Here is a 23,181-nt window from a genome sequence, read left to right as displayed (position 1 = left end):
ATTTTGCAAGATGGTTGAAACACAATTTGATAAAAAGATCAAGCAATTCCGTTCAGACAATGCAGTTGAATACTTTGAAAGATCCTTGAACTCATTCATGGAAGATGCAGGCATATTACATCAATCATCATGTGCTTACACCCCTCAGCAAAATGGGGTTGCTAAGCGCAGGAATAGGCATCTATTGGAGACAGCTCGAGCCCTTTTTTTCCAGCACAATGTGCCCAAGCAATATTGGTCTCAAGCTGTTCTCACTGCATCATACTTGATAAATCGGATGCCATCTAAAGTACTGAGTATGAAGACCCCTTTCTCTGTTTTGTGTCCCGCTCTTCCAGAATTTCCTCTTCCCCCGCGGGTTTTTGGTTGTACATGCTTCATACATGTGAAGGATCCAAAGAAGACCAAACTGGATCCTAAGGCTACAAAGGGAATATTTTTGGGGTACTCTCCTACGCAGAAGGGGTATAAGTGTTATGATCCTGTCTCCAAGAAAAAATATGTCACCAGGGATGTAGTCATTTTTGAGTCTCAACCCTATTTCCAGTCTTCTCAAAATCCTCTTCAGGGGGAGAGTAGTGGGTTGGAAGAGGATTCTCATTCTCCCTTCTTTTTTGTTCCCATTTCATCACCTTCCACTACTACTGGCTGTAACATTCCGGGTCAACCTAGTGAGACTTCCATTGTACCAGTTGCTTCTCCAGATTCGGTTGATGCTTCTGAAGGTTCCAGTAAACAAGAGAAAGAGATACTTACATACAGTAGAAGGAAGAAGGCCCCTCAACCTCATGATTGCAACCAGTTGAACTCAGATCAATCTGTCTCTGCAATCCAAGGTAATTCTGACTCACTCAATTCAGATTTGGATCTTCCTATTGCTCTCCGTAAGCCTGTTCGTTCTTGTACCACTCGGCATCCCATAGCTGATTATGTTTCTTACTCACACTTATCCCCTGTCTATCATTCCTTTGTGTCTGCTCTTTCCTTTGTATGTGTTCCTTCTAGGTATTCAGAGGCGACATCTGATCCAAGGTGGAAAGAAGCCATGAATGAGGAGATGAAAGCCCTAATGAAAGCAAGGACGTGGGAATTGGTGGACTTGCCAGAAGGGAAAGGCACTATTGGGTGCAAGTGGGTATTCACAGTAAAGCACAGGGAAGATGGGTCAATTGAGAGGTACAAGGCCAGATTTGTGGCAAAGGGATTTACACAAAAGGAAGGCGTTTCTATTGTAGCTATAGTAGTCCGAACCAGTAATGAGAAGGAGAAGAAGAAGAAGAAGAAGAGAAGAAGAAGAAGATGAAGAAGATGAAAGAACTATCGAACCTGATAGCTAAACCCTATCAGTCGACCTCTTAATAGTGATTAGGCTTCTAATTAAATGTACAAGGACTAAATTGCCCCTACTTAAGTATGGGACAGAGAAGCTCTAATAAGACTGCCACATAAGCTCATAACTTAACCAAGGTGAGTTGACTAATTTACCCTTATTCGGCTAACTCTAACACTCCCCCTCAAGCTGGAGAATATATGTCATATAATCCCAGCTTGTTGCATATATAGTTCACTCTCCCTGAGCTTAAGGCTTTTGTAAACAAATCTGCCCACTGATCACCTGAGCTTACATGTTCTGTGCTTATCTCTCCAGTAAGAACTTTCTCCCTCACAAAGTGGCAATCAATCTCTATGTGCTTTGTTCTCTCATGAAAAATAGGGTTGGATGAGATATGGAGCGCAACTTGATTGTCATAGTACAACTTCATAGGTTTATCCATGTGGAGCCCGATTTCTTGTAGGAGATTCCTCAACCACACTAATTCACATGTAGTGTGTGCCATGGCTCTGTACTCGGCTTCAGCACTGCTTCTAGCCACAACCGTCTGCTTTTTACTCTTCCACGTCACAAGATTTCCTCCAAGAAATGTGCAGTAACCTATAGTAAATCTTCTATCAGACACAGAGCCCGCCCAATCTGCATCCATGTATCCAACTACTTCAAGTTTTCCTCCTGGTTTATACAATAGCCCACGGTCCGGAGCTCCCTTCAAATATCTTACAATTCTAAGAACTGCAACCCAGTGAGATATACGAGGGTTCTGCATAAATTGGCTCACCACACCACTACTGATTTCACAAAAAAAAAACACAGACTACACCGACATTAATTCAGCACTTACTAACCACATGCAAGCTCTCTTACAACTACTCAACAGAGTTTGTGCATCACAAGCACCACCACACAGCCATAGCTGTCACACACAATACAGACCTGCTTTAACGCTTTTAAGAGGGCACCCCAAGACCAACAAAGACTCAACTAGTACCATTGCATTACACCTTGCACCATTCGGCCACCTATAGTAGCAGCCCTTACACCATTTGGTCACTGTAAACACAGCCTGTTCTTGGAATTTTTTTCAAGAACCAGGGCAACAACCAACCTAGTTCTCTAGGTTCTGATCAGTCCTCTCAAGTTCTTGAAGATTTTCAACCCAGAAATACCAACAGCACACAGAGGAGAGATAACCAACCTTCGTTTGAGAGCTTCAGCCAACCATTCACTGCTGAAGTTGTTTTCTTAGGAAAGGAGGTTCTGTGCACCAGAAAAAAGAAGAGCTGTGATGTTTTCAGGCATGGGACGAACCACTTTTCTCCATTGACAGCCCAGAGAAGAAAAGGAGAGAACTGAAGCACGAACTGAAGTTGTCACAAACTGAAACAGGTCACGAACTGAAGTTGTCACGCTCTGATACCATGTTTCTATTGTAGCTACAGTAGTCCGAACCAGTAAGGAGAAGAAGAAAGAGAAGGAGAAGAAGAAGAAGAAGAGAAGAAGAAGAAGATGAAAGAACTGTCGAACCTGATAGCTAAACCCTATCAGTTGACCTCTTAATAGTGATTAGGCTTCTAATTAAATGTACAAGGACTATGTACAAGGACTAAACTGCCCCTACTTAAGTATGGGACAGTGAACCTCTAATAAGACTGCCACATAAGCTCATAACTTAACCAAGGTGAGTTGACTAATTTACCCTTATTCGGCTAACTCTAACAGAAGGAATTGACTACAAGGAAACATTTGCCCCAGTAGCAAAGCTCAACACAATCAGGGTTCTATTGTCACTAGCAGCAAAATTCTCTTGGGAACTTCATCAGTTGGATGTGAAGAATGCCTTCCTAAATGGTGATCTTCATGAAGAGGTATTCATGGAACCCCCACCTGGATATGATGTTGGAAAGAAGGTATGTAAACTAAGGAAAGCATTATATGGTTTGAAGCAATCTCCCCGGGCATTGTTTGAGATACTTTGTTTGGCCATGAAGAAAGTAGGGTACACTCAGAGCAGTGCAGATCATACATTGTTTACAAGGAGACAGGATGACAAATTTACAAGACTCATTGTGTATGTGGATGATATGGTGATTACTGGAAATGTTGTGAAAGAGATGAAGAGGCTGAAGGAGTTCTTAGCTTCAGAATTTGAGATCAAAGACCTGGGAAATCTGAGATACTTTCTTGGAATTGAAGTTGCTAGATCAAGAGAAGGAATCTACATATGTCAAAGAAAGTATGTGCTAAATCTCCTTGAGGAAACAGGCATGATGGGGTGCAGGCCAGCAGACACTCCAATAGAACAAAGCCAGGGATTACAAGAATCAATGGGTGAGGAATACTGTGATAAGGAAAGGTACCAAAAGTTGGTAGGAAAACTGATATACTTATCCCTTACTCGGCTAGACATTGCCTATGCAGTGCTTGTTGTCAGTCAATTCATGCACTCACCAAAGACCCCTCATATGAGAGCAGTGGAAAGAATCCTCAGATACTTGAAGACTTGCTCAGGGAAAGGAATTCTATTCAGAAAAAACAATAGACTTGAAATTGAAGCCTACACTAATGCTGATTGGGCTGGGTCTGTTGGAGACAAAAAATCAACCTCAGGTTACTGTACATTCTTGGGAGGAAACCTAGTCACATGGCGCAATAAGAAGCAGAATGTTGTGGCTAGATCAAGTGCAGAAGCAGAATACCGGGCTATGGCACATGGGGTTGCTGAACTCTTATGGCTCAGGACTCTCCTTAATGAGCTTGGTATCAAGACTGAGGGTCCTCTCAAGCTGTATTGTGATAATAAAGCTGCTATCAACATTGCCAACAATCCTGTGCAGCATGACAGGACAAAACATATTGAAATTGATCGACACTTTGTCAGAGAGAGAATTATTTCAGGAGAACTCTTTGTGCCATATACTCCATCAGAGATGCAGATTGCAGATGTCTTAACTAAAGGGCTGGCATCAACAAAGTTCAGGGACATACTTGGCAAGCTAAACATGATTGATATCCATGCTTAGCTTGAGGGGGAGTGTTAGAATGTTAGAGTGATGTTCGGCTGATAAGAGTTCTTATTAGCCCATTCTTATGTTTAACTTATCTTGTAACTGGGCCTGTGTTAATGGGCCTAATCCTGTTTAATGGGCTAATAAGAACTCTTATCAGCCGAACATCACTCTAACATTCTAACACTCCCCCTCAAGCTAAGCATGGATATCAATCATGTTTAGCTTGCCAAGTATGTCCTTGAACTTTGTTGATGCCGGCCCTTTAGTTAAGACATCTGCAATCTGCATCTCTGATGAAGTATAAGGCACAAAGAGTTCTCCTGAAATAATTCTCTCTCTGAGACAATGGTCATGAACCTGTTGGTTCTTGGACATCAGCCTGGTCATGAACCTGTTGGTTCTTGGACATCAGCCTGGTCATGAACTGCTTCATGACCTTCTGCCGAGTAGAATGATTATGCTCTTCGTACATCGTCTTTAGACTATCCAAGATATCCTTGGACAATTCGATCTAATCGAACTGTCTCTGTATCGGATTATCCAAGGAGGCAATGATGTGCTAGGGAGTTTTTCTCTTCCCATTCCTGGTAGTCCCTCCTACAGGCCTCAGAAGCCCTATCACCTGGACGTTCCGGGGCAGGATTCTTAGCTACTTTGTCCAACTTCTCTGAAGTGAGGACCAGCATAAGATTACAGTATCAGTCAGCATAGTTTGGGCCCTTTAGTTTGTTGTCATTCAATAGTTTAGCGAATTGTTCGTTTGCCATTTCTGATAAAAAGCAAATATTAGTCCACAACCTAATTTGATTCTCGTTATCTACATAGATATGGCTTTTAATCTATGTTCCATTCCCATTTGTTCATCTCTAAGATTTCCTTCCTATCTCAGTGACAGAAACTGCAAATTATGTCTCTAAAAATGTGGGAAATCACATAGGGTGCATGGAGCGAACTGTTTCAGCTGCATAACCCCACCACCTTTCTGTGAAGGATCATATCCACTCATCGTATGAGCTTTCCCTTTGGCCTCTGTCAGACAAGGTTCATTGCCATTTTAGGTTAAACCTTTCTATCCAGTGAGTGCTCACCCATCATATTCATGAACGCCAAGGTATCGTGAGAGAGTCTTCCATTTTAGGATAGACCCCTCCCACATCGTTCTATGACGCCCCTATCATCTTATGAAACATTCCACCAGATCCAACAGCAAATGGATAGCCCAATTTTATGGTGCGTTTCCTCATTATTGAAGTACCCATCTTCATGCTAATGATGGAAGGCCTTTAGAGAGTTCATCATATGAATCTCCCTATCACATGCACTCATATTTCAGGAGGGAACAAAATTATTACGCCCTAGTTTAATTTAGGTCAAACCAAAGTGGCTCCTACTGACTTTCATAAAGCCAGATTTCGGTGGGCCCTAAACGGCTAGGGTTCCGCACGATTCCTCTTGGGGAGGTGTGGGGCCCACCACGAAGGATCTCACTGATTGGCATATCAAAGACAGCCCAATCCGACACCTAGTGTAGTATCATAATCGAGTCTAGGGGTCAGGTGTAACATTCCAGTTTTGCCCATCTATCTCCAAGGTCTAGGGCAATACTGGAATTCTGGTCCGGTTCAGGGTTTCAAGAAAACCCACACTACATGTACCTCAGGTCTCACCCTTGCAGCTGAGACAAGCCACCCCAACCAACTTGGTGGCACATCAATGTCAGCCTTGGTAGGATAAATCTCCCCAGATCTATCCAACGGCTGTGAAGATTCTAAACTAACACGAGTCTCATATGTGTCTAGTTTAAGGGTATTACACAGAAACACACCATAATAACATGAATCAAATATGTACTTTAATGTCATAATGTACATCATTCTGATTGGAGCTAAGGGCAAACACTGTCTAACAATTCACTATAAAGTATAGGGCCGATGGCAAGATAGAGAGGTACAAGGCAATGTTGGTAGCAAAAGGGTATACCTATGGCGTTGATTATTTGGAAACCTTTGCACCGGTAGCTAAGATGAGTTCAGTTCGTATTCTTTTATCTCTGGCAGCCACCTATTCGTGGCCCCTGTTTCAGTTTGATATTAAAAATGCTTTACTCAGTGGTGATTTACAGGAGAAGGTATATATGGACATTCCGACATGTTTTTATGAAAATGTTGGTAAAGGAAAGGTGTGCAAACTCAGAAAATAACTGTATGGCCTAAAACAGTCACCTAGGGCTTGGTTTGATAGGTTTAGAGGGGCATTTATCCGCTTTGGGTACACACAAACCCAGTCTGATCACACCCTCTTTGTAAAGAGGAGAGATGCTCTAGTGTCAATTCTGATTGTGTATGTGGATGATATAGTGGTTATAGGAAATGATCTAGAGGAGATTGATGATCTTAAAAAATTATTGTAGCAAGAATTTGAGATCAAAGATCTTGGTGAGCTCAAATACTTCATGGGGATTGAAGTTGCAAGATCCAAGCATGGGATCTTCATTTCTCAAAGAATGTATGTACTTGACCTACTGTGGGAGACTGGAAAGTTGGGAACCAAACCAGCCAACACTCCTATTAATCCAAATCATAGAATTAATGCTGCGGATGGTGAGTTGGTGAAAGATGTGGGGAGATATCAAAGGATGGTGGGTTGACTGTTATTTGTATATGACATGACCCGATATTTCCTATGTTGTCAGTGTTGTGAGTCAGTACATTCATGCACCTCGGGTTCAGTGCTGGGAAGTTATTAAGAGAATACTTGCATACCTGAAAAAGCACCCCGACAGAGGCATTCTTTTCTCAAATCATGAAAATCTGAAGCTAGAATCCTATATAGATGCAGACTGGGCAGGGTGCTTAGATGACAGGAGATCTATATCAGGAGTGTGTACCTTTGTAGGTGGAAACTTGATCTCATGGAAGAGTAAGAAGCAAGCGGTTGTGGCAATGTCAAGTGCATAGGCTGAGTATAGATCCATGGCTCATGGTGTTTGCATTCAATATTGCCCACAATCCAATTCAGCATGACAGGACAAAATACATTGAATTTGATACACACTTCATAAGAGAAAGGGTAACAACCAGAGAAGTTTTCTTGCCTTATGTCTCTTCAAAGTTGCAGTTGGCTGATGCTCTCACTAAAGGGGTTGCAAAGAACAAGATTGAACATGATCTACGGAAGTTGGGAATGTGTGACATTTACTCCCAACTTGAGGGGGAGTGTTGAAGATTAATCAGTTTTATGTTGTTTTATGTTAGTTGATAGATAGGAGGTGGGGACCACATCAGTTATGTGAGTCCAATTGTATTATGTTTTTGAGTCTTATATATGCTGTCTTATGTTCTGCCACCCTATAAGGGCATAGTTGTCTTTGTACTGCTCTTATATTTTTATTATAAATAATAAGTGAAGGGGGCGGCCAAATTATTGCTCTCTTTTCTTTTCAAGATCTCCTCATCTCTTCTTTTCCTTCTCTCTTCTTTCTCTCTTCAAGAAACTACTTTTCTGTTCATATTTTTGAATTCAGTAAATTTCTACTCCTATCTATGACTAGACCGAATATTGCCTATGCTATGGGTTAGCCAGTTTATGCACCCCCCTAAGGCTGCAGAGCACATTATTAGATATCTTAAGAAGTTCCCTGGAACTGGGTTGTTGTTCAAGAAGAATGGCCACCTAAAGGATGAAGTGTACATTGTTGCTAATTGGGTTGGGTCAATTGATGATAGAAGGTCCACCAATGGGTAACTTAGCCACTTAGAGGAGTAAGAAGTAGAGCATGGTAGCCTGATCTAGTGCAGATCGAGTATAGGGCTATGTTCCATAAAGTTGCAGAGGTTTTGTGGATAAGGAATATGTTAAGTGAACTGGGGTTTGGTATTGATGGCCCTATGCTACTTTACTGTGAAAATTTGACAATAAGTCCACCATTAATATTGCAGCCAATGTGGTCATGATAGAACCAAGCATAAAGAAGTGGATAGACATTTTATTAGAGAGAAGCTTGAAAGCGGGGAAGTATGCACTCCCTATGTTAGTTCCAAGGAGCAACTTGCAGATGTGTTTTGTTTTGAAATGGTAAAAAACTGATCTTATCATTCCATTGCCAACCGACATATTTATACAGTAAGCTGCTGCAATAAATAGAAAACATCTTCCTAAATCAATCCCTATAATTAAGGGACTAACTATTTTAATCCCCATATTTAAGGGATTATACTCTTCCACAATCCTAGGAATACATATTCACACATTCCTATTTTTACACAACTACCAAATATAGATGCTAACTACCAAATATGCATCTACACCAGTAACCCCACGTTTTCCAACACTCCCCCTCAAGCTGGTGAATAGAGATCCTCCATTCCCAGCTTGGCTACAATTCTACGAAAGTCTGTACTATTGAGCCCTTTAGTAAGTACATCGGCTAGTTGTCCTTTTGTAGATACATAGGGAGTGCAAATCAACTTGCTGTCCAGTTTCTCTTTTATAAAGTGTCGATCAATTTCAATGTGCTTCGTCTTGTCATGTTGAACAGGATTGTGAGCGATATTGATGGCTGACTTGTTGTCACAATATAGTTTCATAGGCTCTTCTCATGGAATCTTCAAGTCTTCTAAAATTATCTTCAACCAGAGTAATTCACACACTCCTTGTGCCATAGCCCTGAACTCTGCCTCTGCACTTGACCGAGCCACTACATTTTGCTTCTTACTCCTCCAAGTGACTAAGTTTCCTCCCAAGAAGGTACAATAACCAGAAGTGGACCATCTATCTATTGGAGATCCTGCATAATCGACATCTGTATATGCTTCAAGAGCCAGTCCCTCATTCCTTCTGAATAAAATTCCTTTCCCTGGATTGGCTTTCAAATAGTGCAGAATTTGATGAGCAGCCTACAAATGAACTTCTTTAGGATTATGCATAAACTGACTTATTACACTTACAACATATGCAATATCCGGCCGTGTATGTGCAAGATAAATGAGTTTTCCAACCAGTCTTTGGAACATCTCCTTGTCTACACTTGCATTCTCGTTGGCTTCTCCAAGTTTATGATTGGGATCTATAGGCGTGGAAGCTGGTTTACATACCATATTTCCTGTTTCTCTCAAAAGATCAACAACATACTTTTGTTGAGAGATAAAGATGCCTTGTTTAGAATGTGCAACTTCAATTCCGAGAAAATACTTTAGTCTCCCCAAGTCTTTTATCTCAAATTCTCTGGCAAGGCAGTTTTTCAATGCTTCCTTCTCCTTTTTATCATTCCCAGTAACGATTATATCTTCCACATAGACTAATAGAGCAGTAACTCCCCCAGAGGCTGTGTGTTTGATAAACAATGTGTGGTCACCTTAACTTTGCTTGTAACCTGTACTAAGCATCACCTTTATAAACCTTCCAAACTATTCTCTCGAAGACTGTTTGAGACCGTATAATGCTTTCTTCAACCTACAAACTGTTTGAGACCGTATAGTGAACCTGTACAAAGCAGTAACTCCCCCTGGGGCTGTGCTTTCACCATGGAGAAACGCATTCTTTACATCAAACTGTTGCAAATCCCAATTATAGTTAGCAACCAAAGACAGCAACACCCTTACTATATTCATTTTAGCTACTGGGGCAAAAGTCTCCTGATAATCTACCCCATAAGTCTATGTATATCCCTTGGCTACCAGTCGTGCTTTGTACCTTTCTAATGACCCATCAGATTTGTACTTAATTGCGAACACCCATTTACATCCTACAACATTCTTGTTTCTCGGTAGATCCACAACTTCCCACGTGTTGTTCTTTTCTAGTGCCTCCATTTCCACTCTCATGGCTTTTCTCCACTCCTTATTAGAAAGTGCCTCGGCTAGAGTATTAGGAATTGGAATGGTATTAAGGCTGGCTAGAAAACTTTTATGGGGTTCAGAGAATCTTTGGAACGACACAAATTTTGCTAAAGGGTACAATGGGCATTTGGTACATTCTCTGGTTCCTTTTCTCAGTGCAATAGGTAGGTCATACTCATACTCAGACGTGACATCGATGGAGGTGTAGAATTTTCTGGTGGCTGGATGATAACATTTATAACCTTTCTGAGTTGGGGAATATCCCAAGAAGACACACCTGATTGCTCGTGGATCTAATTTTCCCTTATTATGGACATGAACAAAGGCAGTGCAACCAAAATTTCTTGGTGTGAGAGGTTCGAATATCAGGGTAGAATTGAGAGAGGACTTGTATTGGGCTTCGGTTGTCAAGAACTTTAGATGGTAGTCTATTTATGGTGTATGCAGCAGTAAAGACAACTTCCCCCCAATATTGTTTTGGGACCCGGTTTCCTCTCAGGTACCCCATTCTGTTGTGGAGTGTTAAAACAGGAGGATTTATGCACAATGCCTTCTTTCTGGAAAAATGGGGATAAATTCTGATTAAAATAATCTGCAGCATTATCAGATCGAAACCTTTTAATTTTCACACCAAACTGAGTTTGCACCATGTTATGAAAGTTGGGAAGAATGGTGCCCACATCAGATTTAGACTTAAGAAGAAAAATCCATGTGACCCTAGTGCAATCGTCAATAAAGGTGACGAACCATCTAGAACCAGTAATGTTGGGAATTCGAGAAGGGCCCCATATATCCGAATGAATCAAATAAAAAGGGATTGAAGATCTTTTATTGCTGATTGGGAAAAAGACCCTTTTGTGTTTAGCAAATTCATAAACTTCACAATGAAAGGTTTCAACATCAATTCCTTTAAACAAGGAAGGAAACATTGTTTTCAAAACAGAAAATGAAGGATGACCGAAACGAAAGTGATGACGCCAAATTAAATCTTTATTGGAGGTAGATAAGAATGACTCGTGTGTGACATGCATAACAGTGTGAGATGGTTTGCTAGTTGATTCAAGGTAGTAGAGTCCATCCCTTTCCTTAGCAAGTCCAATCTTCTTCCCCGAAACCTGGTCCTGAAATACATAGTAAGAAGGAAAGAACACAACATTGCAGTTCACATCCTGGGTGAGTTTATGTATAGAGATAAGGCTAGTGGATAACTTAGGAACATGAAGCACATTTTTAAGTAATAGGGATGGAGTAATCTGAATATTCCCAATTCCTTCCACTATCGTGTCATGTGGCCAGTAGCTCCAGAATCAAGAATCCATGGAAAAACACTAGTCGAGACATGTAATCCTAGAGATAAAGACTCACCCGAGAGAGCAAGAGAGGTAGAACCACTTCCTGGTTTCAAGGATCCCAGGAAACCCATTAGTCTTTCAATTTCTTCATCGTTAAATGGCCCCTGACTTCAGTGTTCTTGCCGCGGGATTGTGGAGACATTATGGGCCTGTTGAACAGCTTTCGAAACTCATCGATTGCCCCATTCCTTGCTGGATGTGGGAGGTTTCCATGAAGTTTCCAGCAGCGATCTTTTGTGTGTCTGGGCTTCTTGCAATAGGTGCACCAGAGGTTATCGTTAGAGTCACGGGTGGTTGTGTCACGAGTCAAGTTGTGATTGTTCTCACCCTTTGAACCACGGTAATTTCCTTCCCTTGCCAGCATAGCAGAACCTTTGGGATCTTTAGGCTCAAGCATGATTCCACGACGGCTTTCCTCAGCTTTGACAAGGGCTATAACTTCATTCAATGGAGGCACTTCTTCTTTGCCGAGAATTTGTATTCGGACCTAATCAAATTCAGCATCCAGTGTGACCAAAAAATCATACACCCTATCTCTTTCAATAAAATTCTTCAAGATCACAGTGTCATCGGGGCACTTTGTCTCAAGAACCCGATAATGATCAAGCTCATGCCACAAATTTTGCAGCAGATTTGCATACTCTATAACGCTTCTGCTCCCTTGTTTGGCCGCCACTGTCTTCACTTTGACCTCATAGACACGAGCAGCGTCATGGGCTTTGGAATAGGTTTGTCGGACAGTGTCCCAAATAGCCCTTGCAGAGGGAAGAAACAAACAAGTATCGCTAATCTCGGGTGTCATTGAACTCCACAACCATGACATAATCATGGAGTCCTCTTCGTCCCAAGCATCAAAATTTGGCTCGCCCAATTTTGGCCCTATTCCAAGAAGGTGACTAATTTTTCCTTTTCCCTTCAAATAGGTACGCACTAGTTGTGACCACTTCAAATAATTCTGGCCATTCAGTCTATATGTTGCCTGAATATTCTGCAAATCACCGGTATGAGGATGAGAATTCGTTGCTCCTTCATCGGTTTGGACGGGAGCACCTGTTGCGGTCATGTCGGACATTGTCAATGGAGGAAGAATAAGGCTAGCGGGAAAGGAGAATAAAGAAGGAGGAAAAGAAACACTGCTGATTACAGATTAGCACTAAAGGCCAGAAAAACACGAAAAAAAAAAAAACTGGCAATGAAGGCCAGAAAAGCAGGGGAAAGATTTGGCAGTGAAGGCCGGAGAAAAAAAAAATCTCAAGGTTGGCAAACCTAGAGCTCTGATACCATGTTTTGAAATGGTAAAAAACTAATCTTATCATTCCATTGCCAACCGGCATATTTATACAGTAAGCTGCTGCAATAAATAGAAAACATCTTCCTAAATCAATCCCTATAATTAAGGGACTAACTATTTTAATCCCCATATTTAAGGGATTATACTCTTCCACAATCCTAGGAATACATATTCACACATTCCTATTTTTACACAACTACCAAATATAGATGCTAACTACCAAATATGCATCTATGCCAGTAACCCCACGTTTTCCAACATGTTTACTAAGGCCATGTTTGGTTAAACTCTCATTCTTTCTCATTCTTGCCCAAGATGAATTTATAAAATGGACAAGAATGGGTAACATGAGAAAATATTGCTATAAGCCAAACACCTTTTTCCTGAAAAAATGAATTCTTTTCAAACTGACAAGTGCCTTCCGTTGCTCATTTTCATTCTTAAAAAAAAATTGTGTTAGCTGTCATAAACCACTGGCCTAGGTCATCAACATAGATGCTTACTGGTAGGGTTGTCAATTGGACTAGATTTGGTCCAATCCGGTCCAACGCAATATTGGTCCATTTATAAATGGACTGGACCAAATCCATACAAACCAAGTCCAATCTAGTCTAAATAAAATGTAAATGGACCAAATTGGGTTCAATCCAATCCAAATTCAATCAAACACCAAAATAACATAAGAAATCTAGAAAATATATAAAAAACTACAATACCTACTACAATCCCATCTTGTCCAATTAAAATGCAAATGGACTAGATTTGATCCAATTAAATCCAAAGTGAATGAATAAAAGCACTTTTGTAAAAGTACTTCGGTAAAATTGCTTTTGTAAAAGTACTTTTGTAAATGTGTTTTCATAAAAGTACTTTGATAAAAATACTTTCATAAAAGTGCTTTCGTAAAAGTGATTTTGTAAAAGTGCTTTCGTATAAGTACTTTTATGAAAGTACTTCTGTAAAAGTGCTTTTATAAAAGTACTTTTGTAAACTGCTTTCATAAAAGTACTTTTCATAGAAGTGCTTTTATAAAAGTACTTTTATAAAGGTGCTTTCGTAGAAGTACTTTACTTTTGTAAAAGTTCTTTCATGTAAAAGTACTTTTATAAAAGTGTTGTAATAAAAGTACTTTCATAAAAGTGTTTTTATGGTGGCGGTTTCTAATTGTTGGCTTAGAGTTCCTTTAAAGAATGAAAATGGGCAAGATGGGACATGGTTATTTTTCATGATGCAGACTACCTCAATTTTTGTGTTATTTGCTGATTTTTCTTTCTGAAAAGAATGAGGTTGATGGCAAGAATTTTGTAACCAAACACTTTAATGTTATTCATTCTTGCTCATTCTTGTCCAGAATAAGCAAGAATTGAAAAATGAGGCCCTAAGCAGCAAACCAAACATGGGCTAAGGGGCTTTTTCACCTGCAGCACAATGATCTTTGTAACAAGTTGGGCATGACAGAGATCTACGCCCCAACTTGAGGGGGAGTGTTGTATGCTGTTTTTTATTGTTTTATCTCTATAGGTGCTACAAGGGCACTATTGTCATTTTATTCTTTTATTTTTTTCTCTTAATATAAAAAGAATGGCTGAGGGTGGGCCTTGGCACAATTGTTGGGTTGATCCATTGCAACATTTATCCCTCCCAGACCTTGCATTGGTGGGAGCCTCGTGTACTGGGCTGTCGTCTTTTATAAAAAAGAATGGATGGCGTCGCTAGCCTAATTTTTCAACTCCTAATTGATTCTCCTTCCTCTCCTCTACTTTTCCCTTCTTTTATTGGGTTCCTTGCTGTTAATAGAAACCATCGTCTAAAACAATACCCGATCAAAGGCTAGGGTTTCCATGATAGGAGGACTTTCTGACCATATGATTTAAGGAATGTTAGAATGCTCGGTCAGGGGTATTTTGGTCATTCTGGTTTATCATCTTGAAATTGAAAGGTCTATTGTATCTGAGTTTAAGTTATGTGTCCCATCTTCTATGAGGGACAAAATAGTCTTTCTTGTAACTCTAAGTTTTATGAATAAAATTCAAGTGGGTCGGCTAGGAGAGTGATTTTTCATATTCTCTCTTCTAGTCTGGCCGAACACTCTTCTTCTTCTTTTTCTTTTCTTTCTTCTTTCTTCTTCTCTACTTTGACCTAGAATCCACTAGGGTTTATTCACATGGTATCAGAGCAATAAGGTCTCGTGTTTTCTTGCTGCTGTCTTCTTCCTAGGTTCGCCGCCAGCTTCATAGTAGGTTTCATCATCCTACAGCTGACCTGATTGGAGACTCAATAAAGGGCTGAAAAGGAGTTGCCGTTTTGAGGGCCTGGAGGTGAGAATGCCTCTGGCCGGTGCTGTGGTGGTCGTTGAAGTGGTATACTAGACCCTCTATTCAGTGTACGAAGAGGGTTGGACGTATATAGGTATGGACACTGCTGTCGTGTGCTTAGAAAAGGACTTTGAATGCTAATTTTTTGTGCTTCAAAAGTTAGTTGTTGTGGTGCTGGGTGAGACTGATACACATCAGTCATGTTCCTTTGTTTTCTTGCTCGCATGTGTGCTGAAAGAAGAGTAGTAGACTGCTAAAGTCCACAACCGCAGTGGTGTGGTGATGGTTGTGTTGTGGTGGCTGACATATCTATGATTCTAAATGCTTTAAAGTGAACTCCTAGACCTTGTGTGTAATCAGTTCTGCAGTATGCAGTCCAAGTGTCTGATGTGTTGACTGAATGATTTCAGCTTTAGAGTGTAGTGTGTAATGTGCAGTTGAAGAAGGTGGAGTTGGTGGTATCATAAGTGAGATAAATCTTGTGAAGAGTGTGAGATTGTGGTGTATATTCAAAGGAGAACTAATTGAGATGGCTTCAACTGTAGTTGGGAATGACAACAAAACAGGCATCATGCTTTCTTCAGATTATCTAAGTGTTCAAATGACATCTATCAAGTTGAATGGTGAGAACTATGTACCATGGGCAAAATCTGTGGAGGTGTTCTTGAAGGCCAAGAGGAAAGTAAAACATGTGAGAGAGGAGAAACCTTCCTCTGATTCCCCTAGGTTCAGTGATTGGGAACGAGATGATGCACAAATAATGACATGGCTTTGGAACAGCATGAAACCAAAGATTAGTGTAAACTTCATGTTCCTAGATACAGCCAAAGAAATCTGGGATCATGATAAAAAGTTGTACTCTGGATAAGACAACACAACTAGGGTATATCAGTTATACCAAGAGTACTTCAATTTGAAGCAAGGAAGTCAAAGCTTAGAAGAGTATTATGCAAGTTTGAGGAACATCCGCAATGAGCTAAATGTGTATCACCCTCTAACATTAGATGTCCAGATCCAACAATAGCAACGTGAACAGCTTGATGTGACTAGGTTTCTTGTGGGCTTGAAGGCTGAGTATGAGCCTGTTAGAGCACAGATATTGGGGGGATCAGCTCTCCCCTCACTTGAAGAAATTTTTTCCCATCTTAAGAGGACATCCATTGAGCCGGTAGAACATTCTTCCTTCTCTGATAGATCTGGTTTGGTAGTGACTAAAGGGAGTGGCCGTGGAAGTAGAAGTGGTGGTGGCAGCAGTGGCCCTCCAAGCAACCGTGGTGGACACATGTTTAACCGGGCTAGTGGCCGGACTGGAGGCCGAGAGTCAGGGGGAGGCCGTGGAAAAGGAAGGAGTAATGCTCAGAGAAAATGTACACATTGTGGCTTAGAGGGGCACATAGTTAATTTCTGCTATGATTTGCGTGGTCCACCCAACACTTGGGCTAACCATGCTACATCTAAGAGTAGTAGCACAATTACTGAAAGCCAGTAAACTGCCCCACCCTCCTCCACACCCGCTTGTGCTTCCGGGCAGGAAATGGTGAGTGTACCACGGGCAGTATATGAGCAGTTCCTTCAAACATCTCAGTAGAACACAGCTACACTTGCCCATTCAAGTATGACTTGCTTAGATTCCAAAGCCTCACCCAGGATCATTGATTCTGGAGCCTCGGACCATATGTCTGGGACTCTTGATGTATTTTCTTTCCTTTCTCACTCCTCCACATCTCAGACAGTTACACTTGCTAATGGTTCTACATCTTCTATTTGTGGTGTTGGTGATGTTAATCTCTCCTCCTTGTCTTTAGCATCTGTTTTATATGTTCATAAGTTCCCTTTTAACCTTATGTCTGTTAGCAGATTAACCAAGTCCCTTAATTGTTCTGTAACCTTCTTTCCTTCTTCTTGTGTGTTTCAGGATCTCAAGACGGGGAGGAAGATTGGTGGAGGGCATGAAGCAGGTGGTTTGTATTACCTTGATGGTGGTGGCCCCCCAGTGGCTTTTCAGTCGTCTCTTACTCCTCTCCAGTGGCACTGCAGACTTGGTCATCCCTCTCTCACGGCTTTGAAGCTGCTAGTTCCTTCCTTGAGTCATCTTTTATCATTAGATTGTGAGTCATTTCAGTTGGGAAAACATCATCGAGTCTAATTAGTCCAAGAGTTGATAGTCGTGTCTCAAGTCCTTTTGCCTTAGTTCATTCTGATGTATGGGGTCCAGTTAAAGTGGTGTCATACAATGGGTATAAGTATTTTGTAATCTTTGTTGATGACTTTTCAATGATGACATGGATCTATCTTATGAAAGACCGTAGTGAATTGTTCTCTATTTTTCAAAAATTTCATGCTGAAATACGCACTCAATTTGGTGTTCCTATGAAAATACTTCGCTCCGATAATGCTAAAGAATACAACTCCTCACCATTTCCGCAATACCTAGAACATCATGGAATAATTCATCAGACTTCTTGTGCTTACACCCCGCAACAAAATGGTGTAGCTGAACGGAAAAATAGACATCTTCTTGAAACTGCTCGGTCCTTGATGATCAATATGAATGTCCCAAAGCACTTTTGGAGTGATGCTGTTCTTACATCATGTTTTCTGATAAATTGGATGCCCATGTCAATCCTTGGAAGTCAATCCTTTTCTCTGTGTTGTTTCCCACTTTGTCTCCATTTCCTCTCACCCCAAGAGTCTTTGGTTGTGTTTGCTTTGTTCAACACTTGGGGCCTGGAGTAGACAAGCTAGATGCTCGAGCTACGAAGTGTATTTTTCTTGGCTACTCAAGAACTCAGAAAGGGTATAAGTGTTATAAGCCAAAATTTCATAAATCGTTTGTGTGCTCTGATGTCACCTTCTTTGAATCAGTTCCATTTTTCTCAGATGTCGGGGTCTCTTCTTCTCCCCCTGTGGTTCCTCTTCCTGTACCGGTTGTGGACACTCTTTTCGTAGCTCCCATTCCTACTGCCGATGCACATCATATGCCTGTTACTACAGAGAGGCCGCCAATTACTCAAGTGTATACCCGCAGAAGTGCTTCGGCGCCTCCTCCACTTCAGCACCTATCGACAGATCCTGCTCCTGCTCCTTCTCCCTCAGATCTTGATCTCCCTATTGCTTTGCGGAAAGGTAAACACACTTGTACTTCTCATCCCATTTCAGACTATGTTTCCACTGCTCACCTTTCTGCTTCTCATTGCAAGTTTATATCATTACTCTCATCGGTTCCCATTCCCAAGACTGTACAGGAAGCCCTTGCCTCCCCAGGGTGGCGGCAAGCCATGGAAGAAGAACTCTCTGCTCTACAACATAATCACACGTGGGAACTCACCACTCTTCCTCCTGGTAAGCACATTGTTGGGTGTAAATGGGTCTATATAGTGAAGCATCTTCCTGATGGCAGTGTGGAACGATTGAAGGCAAGGTTAGTGGCCAAGGGCTATTCTCAGTTATATGGTGTGGACTATATGGAGACATTTTCTCCTGTGGCAAAAATTGGTTCAGTTTGGGTGTTGATCTCATTAGCTGCTATGTATGATTGGCCTCTCGTACAACTTGACATCAAAAATGCCTTCCTACATGGTGATCTTGTTGAGGAGGTGTATTTGGAGCAACCACCAGGGTTTGTTGCTCAGGGGGAGGCTGGTAAGGTGTGCAGGCTCAAAAAGGCAATCTATGGACTAAAACAATCTCCACGTGCATGGTTTGGCAGGTTCAGTGAAGTGGTGAAGGCCTTTGGGATGAAACAGTGTCAGGTTGATCATTCTGTGTTCAGCTATAACTCAAAGGATGGGAAAATCTTGCTAGTCGTGTATGTGGATGATATTGTCATAACTGGAAGTGACAGCAATGGAATTGACATGCTAAAAAAATTCTTACAGGACCACTTCAATACGAAAGATCTGGGGAAGCTAAACTATTTCCTAGGAATAGATGTTATGAGGTCGAAACAGGGGATCAACCTATGTCAGAGAAAATATGTTCTTGATCTACTTGAAGAAACAGGGTTGTTAGGTGCTAAACCAGCAGAGACTCCTATGGAACTCAATGCCAAGTTAAGTGTGGATGCAGGGGAAGAGTTTGATGATCCTGGAAGATACAGAAGGTTGGTGGGAAAGTTGAACTTCCTGACCATTACCCAACCAGATATATCATTTGCTGTGAGTGTGGTGAGTCAGTTTATGCCACATCCCCGGGTTCCTCACTAGGAAGCTGTTCTGAGAATTGTTAGGTACCTAAAGGGTGCTCCAGGTCGTGGTTTGTTATACCAAAAGGGAGAAACTCTTGAGATAGTAGGGTAGCACAGATGTTGACAGGGGGCTCTATATCAGACAGGAGATCAACCATAGGGTATTGTACCTTCCTGGGTGGCAATCTTGTAATTTGGAAGAGCAAGAAGCAAACTGTGGTGGCAAGAAGTAGTGCAGAAGCAGAGTACAGGGCTATGACCCATACCACATGTGAACTAGTATGGCTGAAGAACTTACTACAAGAGATGGGATTCTCAATTGACAAACCCATGAAACTATACTGTGATAACCAAGCTGCTGTTCACATCTCATCCAATCCCGTCTTCCATGAAAGAACTAAACATATTGAGGTGGATTGTCACTTTGTGAGAGAGAAAGTGATAAGTGGCGTAATAACTACATCTCATGTGAGCTCCGGAAATCAGTGGGCAAATCTCTTCACAAAGGCATTGTCGCAGGGAAAAATAGATTACATTTGTAACAAGCTGGGACTATATGATATATACTCTCCAGCTTGAGGGGGAGTGTTAGAATGCTCGGTCAGGGGTATTTTGGTCATTCTAGTTTATCTTCTTGAAAGTGAAAGGTCTATTGTATCTGAGTTTAAGTTATGTGTCCCATCTTCTATGAGGGACAAAATAGTCTTTCTTGTAACTCTAAGTTTTATGAATAAAATTCAAGTGGGTCGGGTAGGAGAGTGATTTTTCATATTCTCTCTTCTAGTCTGGCCGAACACTTCTTCTTCTTCTCTACTTTGACCTAGAATCAACTAGGGTTTATTCACAAGGAAGAAAGAAGAAAAGAATAAAAGAAGAAAGAGAGAAGAGAAGAAGAATAAGAGAGAAAAGTTTCAAAGAAGCCAAAGAGATACAAGGCATAGCCCTATTAGAAAATAAACTAGATTGTGCAAATTATGAATATGCCCTCCAAAACATAAAACATAATTTTGACCAAATTACCCTTGAGATTCAAAGTGTCGATACGATATGCCCCGTATCAGGTGTATCATATCATATCTTTGCATTTCCAATACACCTATTTAAAGGTATTTTTAGGAAACCAATCTTTTTTATTTATTAAAGAATATTAAATTATATAAAACTAAAATTTTGAAAAATCTTAAAAAATAAAGTGTGGGGTAAAAAGTATCAATACACCCCTACTGGCGTATCAGGGTGTATCGATACTTTAAACCATGCCCTTACTTAAACGCCCCTCTCCACAACTTCCAAGGCATCACCCTAAACAATGTTCTAAGGTGGTGCAAATTTATTTTTGGATTGAAGTGAGAAGACCGCAAAGGACAGTTTGCTGGACTACACCAACAGTGGATAATCTTAAATTCAACTTTGATGGGTGTTGCCTTGAAATTTTGGGAGAGTTAGGTACTGAGATTTTGTTAGGGATCACAATAGGAAAATACTAGTCAGCTTTTCTAGTCTGATTGGATTTGGCAATTCTTTAAGGGCTGAACTGCATGCTATGACTCAAGGTTTAAAACTAATGAATTCAAAAATAATGAAGGATGTGGAGGTGGAGGGAGACTGGCAAACATAATCTATTGGATGAAGAACTAAGGCATGATCCATTGGAAGTTCAAGCTGATGATGAGACAGGCACATTCTTTGCATACCAATTTGAATAGCTCATTTATGGATGCCTAGAAGTGATAATGTTTTGGCAAAGAGCAGGGGTGGTAGGGTATCAGCTAGAATCGGATTGTCCAAGGCTGAGTTGTAATCTATAATTTCTGTTGGGATGAACATGTGAGTTCATGAGTCTCACATTGGAATGAAACAAGAGACGTAAACGACTTATATTATAAGGATTGGCCACAGCCAACAGCTTAAGCTTTTGGGTTAAAGGTGGTGTTCAATTCTTGTGATGAAGTCCTACACGCGAAATGAGTTCCCTCGGTGTTTGTTGCAACCCCCAAAATGCACAACAGTGGTATCAGAGCTGAAGGTTCAATTAGGTGCAAGTATTAATAGATGCATGTGATGATTCCCATGACTTTGCCAATTTCCCCATTTTTGAGTAGTTAACATAAGTGGTTTCTGAACTCTAATTACTCCACCTACGTTGAGTGTGCTTTGACAGGTGATTGGTTGGTGTGTGACAAAACATAGTGATATGATAATTGTTGGAGGTTACGGGGGTATATTTGTAATGTTGATAAATTTTGGAGACTTGTATGTGTTTATGGGAGGAAGAGGGACCTATATGATCTGATATAATAGGGTCTTTTGCTTATTTAAGCCATTGGTTGTGTGAGATTAGGGTTGAGTGAGAGTTTCTTTTTTTGTGAGTCTATAGAGAGGTCAGCCATGTATCTCTTGTTCTAATAGTAGATTTTTCCCTCTCTTCTTGTGGATGTAAGCTACCAAGCCAAACCACATTAAATCTTGGTGTTTTCTCTATTTCTTCTTATTTTCTTCTTGATTTCTCTTCTATTTTATATTAGTTGACAGTAACAGCTTCCAAAAGGGAATGCTTGATGTGAATCAAAATACAATCACACTTGAGGGGGAGATTGTTGAGATGCACATGTGTGGGCATGAGTACCACATTGCAAAGGACTTGTGTATAAGGATTGCCCCACTACCTAATAGCTTAAGCTCTTGGGTTGAAGGCGGTGTCCAATTCTTGTGTGTAGGTCGTACGCACGAAACAAGCTCCCCAGTGTACACATGTTTTTATAAAGGGGTATTTGTCTATCATTTCAAGATTGCTAAGAACCATCTCTAACTTGGAATTGACAAAACCAACACAACAGTTCAAAAAAAGATCTGATTCTCATTCATGTGACAAATACCCTTTTTTTGACCAATGAGTGAGGTAAACATTCTTAAAAAACCTTAGGTTATGTTTGGATTGATAGAAAATAAGAGAGAGAGAGAGAGAGAGAAAATTGAGGGGCATTATTAAAGAAATTTGGGAAATTCCTTGAGAATGTCCCCTCAATTTTTTGTTTATCTCTTATTTTCTATCAAATCAAAATATCAAATACAGCTTTAAGGTGAGGTGTAAGGAATGTTCCTTACATCTTCAGGCTTGATTCTCCAAGGTTTGTACCTTAAGATATAAGCTTTTCACACCTTTTGCATTTCCATTACCTAAATGCCCCTGAAAAAAGTATAAAAAACCTTTTTTCAGGGAAAAAATCAAGAAGTTGGCCTCAAGTATATAATTATTTAAAGGATGCAGTTTTCTCCGCAATGAAGTCATTCTGGTAAGATACGACCTAATCAATACTTGAAAATTTCAGGTGTCTTGTGGAAACAGGAGCATAAAATTAAGAACTAGGAGTAATGCTAAAGCTAGAGACTGGGTTGCTGCAATTAATGATGCTGGATTAAGGCCTCCTGAGGGCTGGTGCCATCTTCACCGCTTTGGTTCTTTTGCTCCACCAAGGGGCTTGACTGAAGATGGTAGTCAGGCTCAATGGTTTGTAGATGGTGAAGCTGCATTTGAAGCAATTGCTTCATCAATTGAGGAAGCAAAATCAGAGGTTTGTTTTTCTTCTGTTGGCATGCAGTTGAAAAATTTAAGCCTACATTACCTCTCATTGCAAATTGACTCAATGAATGATGATTGCTGTAATTTTCTTGCAGATATTCATTACTGATTGGTGGCTGTGCCCTGAACTGTATCTACGACGTCCTTTCCATGCTCATGGATCATCTCGGCTTGATGCTCTATTAGAAGCAAAAGCAAAGCAAGGGGTTCAGGTTCTTGTTTTCCTTTTCTTGAAATCTTTTTGTCTTCGCTTTAATATTGTGCCAATAAATCTTT

At 40.7% G+C, this 23,181-nt stretch overlaps 1 protein-coding gene across 2 annotated transcripts in view; it reads left to right on the top strand.

The window, feature by feature from the left end:
* LOC104589011 (phospholipase D zeta 1-like) overlaps positions 1 to 23,181 on the top strand; it is a 189,508-nt gene that overhangs the window by 56,387 nt on the left and 109,940 nt on the right. For both annotated transcript variants that reach the window (XM_088886667.1, XM_088886666.1), the window contains exons 7-8: positions 22,655 to 22,897; positions 23,001 to 23,117. In XM_088886667.1, the coding sequence (XP_088742793.1) occupies positions 22,655 to 22,897; positions 23,001 to 23,117 (360 nt within the window). The remainder of the gene's footprint in view (positions 1 to 22,654; positions 22,898 to 23,000; positions 23,118 to 23,181) is intronic.

Source organism: Nelumbo nucifera, chromosome 4, assembly GCF_055504915.1.
Source record: "Nelumbo nucifera cultivar China Antique chromosome 4, China Antique-T2T, whole genome shotgun sequence".
Taxonomy (NCBI): domain Eukaryota; kingdom Viridiplantae; phylum Streptophyta; class Magnoliopsida; order Proteales; family Nelumbonaceae; genus Nelumbo; species Nelumbo nucifera.
The sequence above is the reverse complement of the archived record's forward strand: the minus strand, read 5'-3'. Positions and strand labels throughout refer to the sequence as shown.